The 16,638-nt window shown below is 40.8% G+C and overlaps 2 protein-coding genes across 3 annotated transcripts in view; one reads left to right on the top strand and one right to left on the bottom strand.

Moving 5' to 3' along the window:
- Window positions 1-6,103, bottom strand: part of btbd11b (BTB (POZ) domain containing 11b) — a 48,428-nt gene extending 42,325 nt beyond the window's left edge. For both annotated transcript variants that reach the window (XM_030790347.1, XM_030790348.1), the window contains exon 1: window positions 5,239-6,103. In XM_030790347.1, coding sequence (XP_030646207.1) covers window positions 5,239-6,103 — 865 coding nt within the window. The remainder of the gene's footprint in view (window positions 1-5,238) is intronic.
- Window positions 6,104-11,581: 5,478 nt separating this feature from the next.
- Window positions 11,582-16,638, top strand: part of cry1b (cryptochrome circadian regulator 1b) — a 14,933-nt gene continuing 9,876 nt past the window's right edge. The window contains exons 1-2 of the mRNA XM_030791005.1: window positions 11,582-12,391; window positions 16,619-16,638. The exon at window positions 16,619-16,638 is cut by the window's right edge and continues 89 nt beyond it. Coding sequence (XP_030646865.1) covers window positions 12,234-12,391; window positions 16,619-16,638 — 178 coding nt within the window. The 5' untranslated portion in view covers window positions 11,582-12,233. The remainder of the gene's footprint in view (window positions 12,392-16,618) is intronic.

The following is a 16,638-nucleotide window of genomic DNA, read 5'->3' as shown; positions in this document are numbered from 1 at the left end:
GTGTGGGAGAGAACAGGGTTAGCCCGCTATACATACACACACGCGCACACACACACACGCACGCACACACACACACACGCACGCACACACACACACACACAATCCTCGGGTAACATATCACAGAGTAAAAACAATTTTGTGCTATTTTTGGTCATACGTGGATTTTTATTCCATCACATGACCTGTGTCATTTCTTGGCTGTCCATCATTCCATCCATCAGTCCCAGTCCGTTCTCGTGCTTATCACAGAGGTCAGGCTGGGAAAAACACTGAAACATGGTCTCAAGGTCACCTCTGATTATTCTCAGGGGAAAGACAGAGCAGAACTGCAACCTCATTCCCCTTGTGAACGGAACATACTCTGCTCCTCCATGACAAGTGTGTTAATGGACTGATGAAAAGGATGATGGAGAGATTTCCACAGAGACATCATCCTTTACGTAATCATTCTACGGCAAAAATATGCAGTCGGGTTAAAGGTGTATCTGCTGCTCTGTCCAAATGTGTATTATATTTATAAGCACTGCAAGTCTCTGACAGGTTTTTGGAGAAGACTACAGATCTCAGCTAGTGCTCATATCAGTGATGGCTTGCCCTTGGGTAAATGGAAAGAAACCCATAGGTAATTGCCTCTCTGTCCTGACACTTTCATAAGTGCAAGTAATGAGAATGATTAGAGCTGTTAGTGAGGAGAGCTTCTCTTTATATATCATTTCTGTAGAGCGCAGCGCATGTTTTTAGGCTAACTACCACTTCTGGTGAAAAGGAACCATTTAAAATGATTTAATTTGAAGTTATCTGAAGCGCATTTAAGAAACTGTGCTTTTAATATATAAACATTTGACTTTATATAGATTATCAGCATCTCGCTAAATACAATGGCTGTGAAACACAATGATGAATAGTCAAATAATGAAATATGCCATATATCTGAAAGCTGTTGAAACCAGACATTGAAACACTGAAAAAAGCACAGCGGGGTTTAGTTCTATGAATGCTGAAATCAAGATGCCACTAAGTTGAGGTTCTGTGTATGTGTGTGTGTGTGTGTGTGTGTGTGTGTGTGTGTGTGACAGAGTCTTTGCTCAGGTCTCCATAGTTCTGACCTGAAATGTCAGTCATGCTGAGCAAACCATCTGTGTTAGTAAGCCTCACTACACTCTAACACTTTGCACCAGATGCACACAAGTGATAAAGTCTCAATTCTGCATTACACCTGAAACCAGAGCCCAACACTTAAGTGTTAAATTTGTGTCATACAGCAGTGTAAAGGACCTTTCACACCATTTGGCACACCTTGTCTGCCTTCTGAAGATAAAACTTATGCTCTAGCTTATAAACTTCCTCAGCCCTTTAAAGCACAGGATGTCTTTAAGCCCCTTCAGTCTGGATTGAGGGCCCATCTATGGCACAGAAACGGGAAACGGTCAAAGCTGTCAGTAAGCTACGCACTTCAGCAGATCCTGATCATCTGTACGCATTCATCCTGCTTTACTCATCCGCTGCCTTTGACACAGTCAATCCCTTCATCTTTCTGGACAGGAAGAAAACAGCCCTGAGGATCGCTGGTCCAGAGCCAGCATAGCTCTCAAACTATCCTGACAGACAACATCAGTTTGTGAATATGGAAGCTATTAAATATTATAATACGAGGAATGTTAAGTCAGATTCAGACCCCTTGCACCAAGGCATCTCCCAGAGTTCTGTGCTTGGCCCCTTTCCTTTAAATCACATTTGTCTTTCCTTTCAATCCTATCACCTGCAAACATGGACAGCTACACTGATGATACCTAAATTTATGTTCACATCAAACTCATCTCCCAGACCTCCCCCATCTTTGCTTCTCAGCTGCCTGCAGCCTATCAAAACCTGAATCACTTCCAACTTGCTAAAAATCAACACCAAACAGTATTAAAACACTAGTTCTGCCAAGAGCAACCAAAACATTCCTCAGCAAAGTCATACATGTTAGCATGGCTCATTTCCCCTGTTGTTAATGCTAAGAATCCATGACTCCTCACACACCCTGCCGTCTCCTTTGATTTTCACAGGAGTGTTGTCACCACCCTGTGGAACTCTCCACCTGCGTCATCCATAACTCTCAGTCCCTAGTCTGGTCCTAACTGAAGACACACCTATTTAGACAAGCATACCAACTGTCGGTTGTGTAAATACCACTACATTCATCCACAGGTTTTAGAGTTGTATCTGTAGTACTCTTCTCTAACCTGTGACTATATGTTTTTATTACGCTTGCTCTCTCTCTCTCTCTCTCTCTCTCTCTCTCTCTCTCTCTCTCTCTGCTGTTGTCTTTTGTTGCACCTGTACTTTCCACTTGCTTAGGGTTGCATAATTGTCTGTATGTCTACTTTTTGCTGTTTGTTAACCATTCATTTTTATGTTTGTATGTTCCTTCCTTCTTTATGTAAGTGCTCTTGGAAATCTTTAAAGGCACAAATAAAATTGTGTTATTATTCTTTTTTTACATCCTTGTTGTTGTTTTTGTTGTTGTTCTTAATTTGTGGTCTTTGCTGTTATTCCTAAAAAAACACGTGGGTGTTACCATAAGCATTGTCAGGGAAGTACCACATGCTGTTATTCAAACCGTCATAGAGGAACTTGTCTTTTTCCCATGGCCGACTACAAGTGATTTTCAGTTTCTTGGATGTAGGAGGCAATTTCGTGACACTTTGAATGAAAGAAACTTATGATTGCTCTAGATGATGATTGGTGCTCCTGTATGATTCGCATGCCTGCACATGTTGGTCATATGAACAATCCTTGCGCTTAGCAAATACGCAAGGTTTCATAGAGCATCAAGACAAACAGGATTCACTAAGAGGTGCAAAAATGTATGTTCCCACGAAAGAACCAGTGCTTGTCACCTCCATTATCTCATCTGTATTGTCTTACTGTCTTTTCACCGTGCAAGCTGAATACAGATTTCAGTGATGTTATTGCTAACCTTTTTGGAACACCCGCACCTCAGAAGTCCTGAGGACAGTAATCTCTAACTCTTAAAAAGGAGTGGCTAGATGTATATTGCTTACGCATTGCTTTAAATGATGGCACATGCACACTACAATGTTCAGAAAATAAGTTGTAAATTATAACTTGAAAGAGAACCATTCTCCTATTGAAGGACATAACACTGGAGTCTTCTTCTTTCCTGAGAGGGAAGCAGAATGAAGTGAAGAGTATTACAACCCACGAAAGAGTATGCAATCATAACATGGAGGAGAAATTTGTAATATCATTAACTCATTTATACCCATTAACTTGAGCAAGTCTGCTCCTGCAGTAAGGGGGAAAAAAAAAAATGATATCTGAGAATTAACATCCTTCTCTGAAAGACAGCGCCAGTCGTCACATGATCTGACTCCACCATTTATAAACTGTCTGTGCAGTTGAGAAAAGTATTACAATCCCTGGATATCCCAGGTCATTCAGCTCCAGACAACGCACTGGGGTGCAGAGAGCTGGAGGTTCCTGGTACAGATGTAGAGTTGTGTCACGCCTGGGCGCTTTCACACAGTCTCCCACATACCACTCTTAGTGCCAGGCACCGACCTCACACAAAAACACTGCACAATAGACCTGTCACACAGACCTGCCCACCCCTGCCGCCACTGATTGACACTTCAGTTGCAGATTGGTGTCTGGAAAACAGAAGAGTTTGGAGATAAATGTTTGGGATCTTCTCGTCTTTTTAGTCTTTCACTTTATCTCACAACTTAAAGCACACCAGAACACATTAAAAACAGATACTATGAGGGCTGGCTCGTATCTGTGTGCACGCCTCCAGATCACAGACCACAGACGGCATGTGGAAGCGATGTGACTGTGCGCATTCCATTATCTTAATGCAATTTTCTATCCATTCATATGTATTCGTTATTTTAAGCGAACACAAATGTTTCTCTCATCTGGTGCATGACAGCAGTTGTGGACAGCACTTGACAATAGTACAAACAATGTGAAACACGTTCTTCCTTTAAAATAATATGGTGAACAGCTAAAATGAAAGATACTTGCAGTTAAAAAGCACTAAACTACTGCAGATGCCTTTCGTGGGGCAGCATTTCAAATAAACAGGTGAAAGCCTGCGTGGTTCACATAAATGAATTTCCGTTTTACCGACAAGAGCGGGACACACCTACAGTTCCGTCTAGGTGCCATAGGTTAAGCATGCTCCTGAAGACATGTTTTATTTTGATAAGTAATTTAAGATGAAAGCTATATGGAAAAAGTCACATATATTTAAGAAAGAGAGAGAGAGAGAGAGAGAGAGAGAGAGAGAGAGAGAGCGATGAACATGTCCCGACGCCCTAGGCTCGTGTCACTGTATAGTACCACATTCGGCTCTGTCTTCCTGACTCCACATTGGAGTGAGTGAGGACGATCGGTCACACTAATGTGAGCCATAGAAATTAAGAGCATATGAGTCACTCGCATTTACGTGGTTTCCCAGAGCGAACATCAAAAGCACCAGGGGCCAAATGACGGCACTGAAATGTACAAAGTAATGGAAATATTTCAAATTTTGCCTTCACTTTCAATACATCCAATTATCCAGAGGCTCGACAAAAGAATGAAAGGTGTAGTCTATTTTCTGTGGTTGGGCCCAATACTTGGAATCAGTTACTAACTCAAATAGACATCATAGACATAGAGGTCTGAAATAAAACACCCATTGTAACCTGGAGTCAATAATAAGCAAAAAATTCTGATACCACTTTTTTCCCCAAAATGCACAAGACAGGAAAAAATATTCGGTACACAAAATTCTGGGCCATGGCCCATGGGCCTACAAATTCATTAACCTGATGACTATACAGTAAAACGCAGTGTACCATGAAGAGGCACGTGTTAGTACTTTGTAGGATGTAATTTATCGGAGTACTTCATCAGAGGCAAGACGGCCAATCATTAAATAAAAATAAATTAAACAATCTTTAAAATTACCTCCTGTAAAATACTAATGTGGTGAAACCAAAACATTCACATTCAAAAACACTGTGAATAATGAATGTGTAGACGCTTGATTATCATTTGTCACGTTAAAGTGTCAATGAAGCAAATACGTTTAATTTTCAATGGAATAACACACTAATAATGTGACGACAAGTAGATCCATCAATACTCATAATCATTTTACTGAAACAGAAGGCTTCCCGTCCTCGTTGAAAAAGCGCGGGTCAAGTAACGCACTAGACCACGGTTCTGCCATCAACTTACCACTGGCATTCTTCCCACAGATGAGGTGCTGATACGGCTGAAGGAGGCCCCATAACTCGGAGTCGTTATTGATGGCTTGCTCAAAAGATTCCATCGTGAACTTCGGTATTCCGTTATCTCTCTCTACCACTGGACTATTCAATACACGTGTAAAAACCTCGCGGAACAGACTCTCCATACATGCGGTCAGGTAGATGGCAGCGTGCTCGTGGACCCTGACCGAGACTCTACTATCAACCATCCACCTGAAGAACTTCCCGACGGAGAAAACGAGCCCGCATCGTTCCGATTTGCCCCTACTGAATTTGTCCTCGGTGCTCATATTATACATCGACAGTGCACTGAGCGCTGCGGTAATGCAGTTGACCGAGATTGTCCAAGATAGGATCATCTTGATGGCACTTTGAATTTCATATTTGGTGCATTTGGCATAGCGTAAACTCAGCCGTTGCGCTTCCTTGGCGATTCTCACAAGCGCGCGGCTGACGAGTGCGGAGAGTCTCGCCAACAGGTCACTCGACAAGGTCCCAAATCGTAACTCTTCCTCCTTATTAAGAGCCGTTTCCAACTCCCCGAGACTCCAAGGCACATCCTCTAGCTCGGGAAGTTTTGCACAGTGTCCGGAGCACTCCAGGGTCTCGCTGTCTTCGACCAGTACTGTGTTGACAGTGTCCAAGCTGTTGTGTCGACTGTGCATGGAGTCGGTTAGATGCCAACAGTTCCCCCCATGCGCGTATGGTATGTGTGCCTCGGAACAGCACAGCGACAAGCTTGACGACCTGAAGGAGTCAGCTGCTCCACCGTATCCCGAATCAAGCGTCAAATCCTCCAGTGTCCTGACAACAGATTTACCCCTTTTTGCCATAATTGTACTTCATAGTGTCCACGAGCTTCAAGTAAAAAAAAAATTAAAATCGTTCCCGCTCGAAGGAATATAACCGTTTACCTGTTCTGAAACTCCCAACTACGAAATTTTATACGGACAATGTAGAAGCAAGAGAGAACATGGCTAGAAGCACTTTAATGCGCTCTTGTGTTGTTTTGTCCGATACGCCTCCAACTTCAGCAGAACGGCAGCGTGGAAAAAGGTTTCACTGCACTGCATTAAGGCAGGGAGGTATCTCTGGACTGGAGGAGGGGCCATGGCTACAGCCACAGCGTTGCACACATCCAATACGCAGCCAGGACCACTGCGTTTAAACACATGGTGGCATGAGTGCGGGCGATCCCCTCTGACTTTAGGCAAAGCGGTATTCCCATTCGCCTGGCGATACTCTCTAAGAAAGATATTTGATCTCCACAACCCACCAGACAGTATCCAATGGCAGCTGGCATCCGAAGTTGTCTTCAGAGTTCAGAGAACAAGCCTCTAAGTTTCACGTCACCACTGATTCTACATTCTTTAAACCTAATTGAACATGTTTGTCCTTGTGAACTTAGGGAAAGGGAAAAAAGGGGAAAAAATCTAGTCAATGTTTAAGGACTGTGTTCGTTATTGATAAATGGCAACCATAAGAAAATTGTGCTCCTTTATTTCTTTGTTAAGAATGGATCTTGATAAGACCTGATTAAATAATGGATAAGACCTGATCACATGAAAGGCTGTTTCTGTGTGGCTTCTCTCAGTTAAGGGGAAAAAAAACTATATTGTGAGAGAAAAAGTAAAAAGGGATCAAATGTATACCTGTCCTCTCTGGAATGTTTCCACAGAGACGGAACTGTTGGTAACATGAGTCCAGTTCATTAATAATGAAAGACATGCATAATGTATTGTACACTCTGATCCCTGAGAGCTGGGTGCCCTTAGAGACTTAATGCGTTTACATTTTTACCAAGGTCATTCCGCATGCAAGACAAATATGAAATCGTGAACAAAGTCAATATCAGCGCTCCTTGGACTTAATGATGATTGGGGCTCATTCACATGTCACTTATGTCTTGGTCTTCCAGTCATGTTGGAATGGAATCCTTTAAGTCCAGCATAAGCAAACATCATCAAAGAACACCATGTGGGTAGCGTAGTCTAAACCTCAGGAAAAAAACTGCTATTAGATTAAGTCGAATCCTGTGAATTGTCATGTAAGAAAAATACATTTAATTTCCTCCTTCAAATGACACTTTTCTTTGATCTGTGACTGAATTAAAAAAAAATTAAGTAAATATTTACTGTTTCACTACTGTATTTGTTCAAGTTTGTTTGGTGCTTTATGTTTGTGCATGTATATTCCCAATATATCAATGTATGTTATTACATGTAACAATTAAGGTCTTAAACTAATCCAGAATTCTGTTTATTTTATCATGCCGCAGCATGTAGGACCCATGATGACTATACTCACCCTCAAAGCAGTTCACTGAAAATATGGCAAAGTGTGTTTGTGATGTCTGAATATTATACAGTTGATGCATGAAGATTTCAGTGGTACTTAAAGGTGATTGTCAAAGGTGATGGTATGCTGTGAATTTTTGTCAGAGAGAGAGAGAGAGAGAGAGAGAGAGAGAGGAACACACACATACACACAGACACATACGGTCAGGAAGGTGGTGTGTTGGAAAAATATTATATGGCCCATTTGGAGAAGGAAGGGTTTGTATTGCGACAAACCTGGTCTTCAGGTGATGTTAAATTTTGGCTCCTAAGCACAATGTGAAGCTCAGACTTCCCAGATGAACCTGCGCACACAGGGAAGGGGAGGGCACTGGGATGCAGGATGCGCACTTGTTTGCAAGTAGTTCATTGATCTACTTCCTTCCACTTTTCTTGCACTTGTATCTGGTCTGATTCTCAACTTAGCCGTGGCACTTTCACCACAGTGAGCTCCTTAATGGCTGTGTGCTTGGTGTGTATTCTGCATATTTTGAAATTGCAAATTTTGTATTTTGAATGATAAGATTGATAAAAAATGGATCAAGTTTGTTCTTTGATTTTTATGCTCTGTTGAATAGGTGATGTGTTAAACAAGAGGCCAGATAAGACTAGCTCAGACTGCATGTCCATGAAGCTAATGAGGTAAATATGAAAGCCGGTAAAGATTAAAATAACACACATTTTCCTAAGAGACAGTAGAATATATCATCAGAGGAGCAAAGATTAAACAAATCCTTCAAGTGTTTATGGTAGATTCAATTACAAACTATAATTAGATTCATTATGCTGCTTCCTGAGTGATCTAAGATGATAAATATTGTCTCAGGCTGAAGGAAATGTAACAAAATGAAAACATGATTAGACATTATCAAAAAATGAGCGCATCTGTTGCAGATACTACAGATCACCACTAGAGGTCACTAAGGACACATCCACAGAATTATAAAAATGTCTTTGAGACCTTGTTAGCTGTGTTGTGACTAGGTGTCGAGTATCAGAACAAGTCTGCAGAAAGGGCTGTTGGGCCTAAATATCTCGTTTTTTTCATAGCACATAGCATGCTTTTTAGAGCATATTGCATGGCACTGACTCTTGGCACAATTTCCTCAAGAGGCAGACTGCTGACCCCCTCTAAACAATTAAAAAACTATTCCGTGACAACTGGCATAAAAACAAACAGATTACAGTTAATTAACACAAGTCTGGTTGATGACAGGGATGTAAAACTGATGATCAAGGTATACTTTCAAGACTATGGAAAAGTTTGCTTTAAATGGTTGTTTTTAAATCCTTTACCAATAGTTATTCTAGGACAAGCAGATTTTGGTCACTTGAGTTTCATCTGTGTACAAGCCACTGCTAAGAAAAGTTTTTAAAAAATTCATGTTAAGATTGTTTTTAGAGTGAAACTGTACCAGTTACATGTATAATACACACACACACACACACACACACACTCACACATACACATTGACAAAGTAAAGCAGAAACATCAAATATATTAACAGCAAGAACTAAACAAGGAGTCTGGCCATCCTTTAAGAACAACCTCAATCCTTCTCAGAATGCTGTCACACAAGTCCTGAACTGTGTGCAACGTGATATCGTAAAAATCCTCAAAAAGAAAAGCTTCCAGTTCTTCTCGGATAAAGGAGGGGGAAATCTATTTCACACTCTGTGCTTCAGAGGTTCCCATTAAATTCCAGTGATGTTTAGATCTGGTGACTGGGGAGGCCATTGGAAGCCATTTGACTTTGTTCTAGGCTTAATGAAATCACTTCTGAACTTGTTTAGCAGTGTTTATGGTGGCATGATTATCCTGGAACATAGAAGCATTATGAGGGAGCAGTGTTTGCACCATAGGGTGCATCTGCTTCTATAAAATTTCTTTAAAGGCCACATTCTTTGGCTGTACACGACCATTCTGAGCAACCATAGGACCTAATGACTCCCAAGACATGTCTGCCCGTACCACTGTAGATCTCTCACTATGTTTAACAGGTGGCAGTAGACACTGGACTTGAAGACATCCCTCAGTTTTTTCCAAAGGTGACTCTTCACACCACAATACTTTTTTTTCACATAGCTCCGACGTTCAGGCTTTATGCTCCCTCCTCAAGGTTATGCGGGTTTGCGCGTTGGTCTTAGATGAAAGTTGCTTCCGCCTGGAAAGCCTGAGATTGTACATTTGTGGAATCTAGTATGTATCCTGTTAATCGTCTGTCCGTCCTTGTCGGTGAGCTTCGACTTACGACGACTTTTCCTCTTTGCCGAAGCAGTGTGTTCATGTATGGGATATGGCATGATGACTTTGAAGACTGTAATTTTGCATTTTTGTGTTCTATGCACCTGTAATCCTGACACAATCTTCTTTGGGAACCAGTTAGTTGCCCAATTTCGCTGTTAAAACTTACATAGCAAAGTATAAACAGTGTCAAACCTCTTTCATAGCCGACACATACTGCTAATTCGCAATCAGCCTATCATTGATTTAACTTATACCTTAACGGCCGTGTTTGTAATTGTGGTTTAGTTACTTAAATGTTAAACTCCTTTTTGTGTGGTGTTTTTGTTATTTTGTTCACTGTATGTAGACACCTAACATTAATATGCAAGTAGGTGTAATATTGGTAAATGCACATTGAATTGAAAAAACACAAAGGAATCAACGGTAGGTTAATCAAAATTCCCACAATTCATAGCTGAGATTCTGTGTTGCACATAAACCTCAGACAAAGTAATAAGGAAATCCCTTTTTTTTTCTTAGTAATTCCGTCCACTGCAGTGAAGAGGTCTAGGACATTTTGCTGTAAAAGTCTGCCACCTAGTGCCCATCAATGGAACCATTCCAACGGACATTTTAAGCGCCTGATGACAGAATGTTTTAACGCTGACAGTGTGTAGATAAAGAAAAACGCTTTCTCCCCTTTTTATCTTAATTATTTAATTTATACATGTTTTGTTGCTGTGAATTCATCACTTACAGCATGTAAGTTATTTGCTTATGAGTCTCGCATACGGAGAAAGAAGCAATACACATATTCCTCCAGAATTTACAATTACAATTTACAATTTAGTTATTTGGCAGACGCTTTTTACCAAAGCGACTTACAATTGGTGCATCAGTCGGATTTCTAATACCTTCAACAGAGATCATAATAAGACTGAGCGTCGAATTGCCCCTTCGCATTGCGCCCCTGGAATACTTTTACAAACAGAAATACAAGACAAAGGGGTTTTTTTTCTTCCTCTAGGGAAGGGAGGTTAGGCACTGGGGGACAGGTGTGTTCTAAAGAGGTGGGTTTTCAGTTTCCTGCGGAGGTTCCGTTCCGTTCCGTTTTGATTCCGTTTGCTTTTGTTCTTTAGGACTCCCATTGACCACGGCTCAGTAGGCTGCAGTGTTCCTAAGTATTTTTATTATTGGGTGTTACAGAAAGAAAGAATTACCCATTGTGGCAATTATTTTACAACAGATTTACTTGACATTAAAGGGCTAGTTTCACTTTGCGAGTGGGAGGTGGTCATGGACAACACAGAATACAACCGCAGTTCATCTAACGTGAGTTCGTTTAGGCCTGTTGTGTGTACAAAACATGGAGGATCACATGCGTCAAGTTCACGGACTTATCTTGCCCTTGTTCATGTGCCCATCCGGGTTCTGAGTTACTGTCCAATCAGAAAGCAGAACTCGATGCGCAACAGTAACAGCTGGTGTGCATACTCAATTTTATTACGATTATAATGTTTCTTTAAATGTTTAATGTCGAATGGTTAGTGTCAGTATTAGTGATATGTCATTAATGCACTTCATTTAAGCATCAGATAACATTTTTGCGGGAAATATCTCGACTGCCAAACAGCCACACTACAAAAACGTGACTGCATATTGTTACGTATACGTATGATTCTGACCAACTGGGTGCGTCAGCCCATGTTTGCGTATTTGTGTAGGTGGAGTCGGTAATGTCAAGCACCTTCTGGGGTGAATTTACTTCGACATTCTCAAAAGGACAACGCTCGATATCAGCATCGTTTCGTATTACACGTTGCTTGTGGCGTGGATGGATGATTGGCAAGTGCTGATTGAGATTCGCCGAAATCACGAAGTTATGCAATCGTTTTGACTAATACAGATGGTTTGGATGTTGTGTTGCTGACGCTTGCGTGCTTTCTTTGTTGAAACGTCCAAATCCTGTCAGATTTCTGCTCGTGGTGAAGAACGCAGTCATCTGAATTTCGTTCTTGTCTTGCTTTGAGTAAGTACAGCGCTGTATAACGTATTTTGGGAATACAAAGAAGATACTCATTAACGTCAATAATTTGTCCTAATAACATGTCCTCGACCCGAAACATGTACAAGGTGTGTCTATGAAGTTGCGCTGGATGAATCAGCAGACAGGGGCGCCAAAATTCTGCTCAACCATGGGGAAAGTTTTTCTCGAACAAGGTTAAACGAAAAAAAAGTTGTTAGCTCAAACTTTGTAGGGCTCAGATTTATTTGATTGTGCATAGCCTACAATAAAAACATTTAACTGCGTTTTACGTTCAAATTTGACGGATCAAAGTCGGGAGCATTGCTGGAATATTCAGCCGTTGGATCTAAACGAGGGACGATATCTGGGAAGGTATGGTCGTCAATACGATCCACTGGTTCAGGAAGGGCTTACGGCTCCATGACAATCCCTCACTCCGGGACTCCATACAGGGAGCGGACAGTTTGCGTTGTGTTTATATACTGGATCCCTGGTTTGCAGGATCGTCCAACGTTGGGATCAATCGGTGGAGGTGAGTTTCACTGACGCCACATGAGCTTGCATGTGTCTCTCCAACCCATAACAGACATGGTAGAGTAAAACGTGAGGACCAAGCGTTGGTTTGAATCTTAAACGAATGGGTTGATGCCAAGGCCGTCTGCTCCCTTTTTACATGTCAGACATATTTTACTTTTTGGTCAATTAAAACGAAAAGATTTTTGCCTAGCAAGTCTAACGTCACGTAAGGCCCAGTAGATAAATGTATGGATGTTGTCTAAAAATTCTCTCTGCGGCAGGGAGGAATTCGTCTACTTGTCTTAGAGGTTCAGTGTATTAGAACAATTAATCAAGACCCGACCGCTTTAATTAAGGTGAATTCTCACAGCAGTCTGACAGGATTAAGGCGATTGCTGAAGTTCATATGCATGTGTAACGTTATCTATATTTAGCCCTAAGCTCAAGCAGCTATCAGTATAATGATGCACATGTTAGAGGCAAAGAACATGTAATTGGTCTTTTTGTGGATGATAGCCCACTTTTAGGAACCACATATTTCTGCCCTTGAACTAATGAACTCCCAAAAGTCCTCTGGTCACTTTTTTTGGTTACTGCTCAATATATAGGTCTGTTGACTAAAATACACAAAGTGTTTGAGAGATGGTCCATTCTTCCGGTAGATTTCATCTATAGAATGAAGACGCACACTCTTCAAAAGCTACAACACTATATCTGTTTCAGGTCCTAAAGGTAATGGTTCCCCAAAGTTAGTTCGTGGTCTGGGATAATTTCATATCCAGGTGTATTTGTGACCATAAGAAGTCTAGAATAAAATGCATAACAAAAGACAAAGGTTACATGTGAGGGAGTATCTCATTGAGGCATAGGCCTGACTGTTTCACTGATGTATGACTGTGCCAGTGTAGTCAAGAATGCACTGTAAAGTCTGAATCCTAAAAGATACCGCATTCAGACGTTGTTTGAAGATAAAGAATAGATATTAACATTGAAAGTGTGTTGGAACCAAAAACATCATTTACACTGGAAATTTGGCCCACAATATTCAGACACTCAAAATATTAAAGTAAGGGGGGGGGGGGTTGTACTCTTATTTAGAATGGCAAATTTAAGAGCTTTTAGGTTCTGAATGAGAAATATTGTGCTGTGTACCAGAATAATTTTGGCACTTTGAGAATTAGAGTGATTATTGTATAAAAGAGATAGAAAGTGAGTACTCTGTTTTAATGTATGAGATGTTTCTGTTGTGACCAGTTATGGCTATTGCATATAAATAGAAAAGTCTAAGAATAATTTCTACAAATTACAACTGTTTGATGGAATGCAGAAGTTGGAATAATGGCGTCCTGCAGTAAAACACAGTGTACTTCCTCCAACTCTCAAAGGTGGGAAAAATTCTGTTAAAGGAAACTAACCCGCTTCTTTTCACATTTAAGATTAAAGCAGACAACTGTCAATTGAGAGAACCATGTCAGAAACTACGTGGGTATGTGAATTGCAAATCGTGCTCATATACCATGACTTACGTAACATATCTAGTTACATGTGCTTCACATGTGTCAAGGCAAGAGAGCGTAGGGTTTTTTTTTTTGTTCTTTTTTTTTCTGCTTTTTTTACAGTTGTTGTACATTGGTCAATAACTGTTCTAATCGACCTCACTGATTTTGAGTTGACCAGTTTTGTAGACTCTTAATTCAGAAGGATTAAACTGTTAGTCAACCTGCTCCTTCAGATGCCTCTATGTGATAGATATAGTTATCAGAACGGAACAAGTGGTTTGACATACTTTCATTACTCATCTATTCTATCTTGTACAGCTCAGCTTTTTCACCCTGAAAGAGCTGCTCAGTCTTGAAATCTTGTGTGTGTGTATGTGTGTGTGTGTATGTGTGTGTGTGTGTGTGTGTTTGCGTGTGAGTTAAGCGCATGAGGTCAAGAATAGCCGTTAGTTTACCATACCGCGAGCATATTTGCATTATAAGAACCTTTTGCGGAGGGCCCGGCGACTGTCTCTGGTCGTAGAGTGACGATGTAATGCCCACGTCTCTCTGTCCCATTGTAGGACAGAGGGAAATAGGTTAGTGTGTCAGGAGAGACTGTTACAGCATTCCGCTCTCAGCGCTGACCTACTTTTCCTCCCTCTCCCCTCAAAGAGGCCTGAGCAGCCGCTCCTCTTATGGTAGCCACAGTTACAGTGCAGACTTGTGCCGCCCACACCGGGGCCTCTGCGGATGGGAAGACACAGAGTAAGAGTATAGACGATTCCCCCGGGATCAGTTTGACTTTCCAACAGGGCTGGTCTACCCCCATAGGAAAGTTTTTATGCTTTGTTTGTTATTTATTTAGTTACTTATTTTTAATTAAATTTCAGGAGAAGTATTCTTAACGTGAGGTCAGTCACATGAGGGAAGTGACTCAGATTGTAAACATCTTTATTGGCCTGTGTCATCTAATTACTCTTTGAAGCACAAAAGCGTTTGTAATAAGACTGAAAAAAGACAAGGGCTTGTGTTTTTCTGAGAAACCTTGGTAATGTGAAAGGTGAAAACTTTGTATAATAAAACAGGCAGCAGAGTTTTTTTATAGTCTGATTTAAAAAAGAAAAAGCAATGGAAAGTTCCAGAAATGCCGCTGATTTGAGTCATCATTGACGCGAGTGAGTCGTCTGGTTCTGCTCTTGCGGATCAGACATGCTGGACTGGCTGTCAGACAGACAGACAGGCTGGCTGGCCACCGTCCTCTTGACCCAGTCTGTGTCAAGGCCACAGTCCTGACATAGTAGACTGGGTCACCTGGTAAAGAGGCACAACCTCAGCTCAGACAGGATTTGGCTGTTACGTGTCTAAACGTGCCTGATATCTGACAGCCAAATCTCACAGTCCTGTCCTGTTGGTCACTTATAAACACGTTCAGGACATTTTTCTGGATTATTAAGGAATGTAATACTATGCAAGAATATGCGTTTTGGACTTGGAATGTCACAGGGTGTCCTGCCTTTGTAACCAACGAATGCTAACTGTCTCATCTTCAATCAGTCCTTTTCTCTGTATAATTGGCCCACTCTTTCAGCAGAACTTAATATAAGTGAAACAACTTTGTCCAAAATTCAGTCTTTTTTCAGGGCATGTTCTTTGAGCTCTTCAGAAAACAGATTTTCAGCTCCAGATACGACTGATGCATCAGAGTGTAACAAATGATGTTGAACATTTCTTCATCAGCTGCCCACAGTGTTTTAGAAAAATGTTCTCAGGATAATATATTGATATGAGCCAGTCCCAAGAAAACACGCACAAGTACGCGCATACATACACAAACACACACCTAATATCTTACTCTACTCGGGGAATCTCAGACACACCTGCTCGTGAAAAACTGAAGCCAATCTCATGGAAAGAATAAGGCCAAGCATTCTTTTTTATGATCCTATAAAACGTGCTGTATGTGCAAGATATGAATAACAGTGTGAAGTTCATGTTGAAATCTTTATGCAAATAAAAATTTCAGCTTGTTGAAGACTGGGACAGTAGCCAGGACTAAAGACATTGGCTCTTAATGGCATAGGTCAGATCTATAATGTTTCTCACTAAGGTGAGATTTTCAGTGATTTGTGTATTTAGGCTCTTGTCAAGTGTTTTCAGATTAAGTTAGGGGTTTGGTGGGTTTTTTTGTTCTATGATACAGACTGATAAAAATATCCTTCATTTGTCCTTGAAATATTTCCATGGCAGGTCTGTGGCATATGCCATGTTCATATTGCCCCGTTTGTTTTTGACTGTGTTTTTTTTTTTATGCATGTGTCATCTCTCATTTATGTGCGTGTTAAAACCTGACTGATGTTATTAAGTCAGTGGAAATGATGTGAAAACTAGTAGAGCCTGAGCATTTTTTTTGCAACATTCAGAGAGGAATCCCCTGTACACTGTTATGAAACCAAATTATAGTCAGACAGAGCCCTCTGCTGGACATACATTATTACTGCAGCCTAATGACATTCAGACAAATCTGAAATAATTTCTCCCTCTACTGCTTTTCTAGATTTTTCCAAAATATGGCTTTATTGCCACATTACTGCCATACTGAAACCATATTACAACATTATCAGTCTCATTTAATGTGCTTTGGTGGAAACAGTTTTGGTAAACATTATTTGTTATTTATAATTTGTTAAGCAGGTTTGCTTGCAAGCTATGAGCCAGTTCTTAACGTCTCTGACCAAAAGTCCACCCTGCTGGTTTGCTTTTAGGTTCTTACTGCAGTGTCTGG

The sequence above is a fragment of the Chanos chanos genome, chromosome 13 (assembly GCF_902362185.1).
Source record: "Chanos chanos chromosome 13, fChaCha1.1, whole genome shotgun sequence".
Taxonomy (NCBI): Eukaryota; Metazoa; Chordata; class Actinopteri; order Gonorynchiformes; family Chanidae; genus Chanos; species Chanos chanos.
This window is presented reverse-complemented; position numbering and strand designations above follow the sequence as displayed.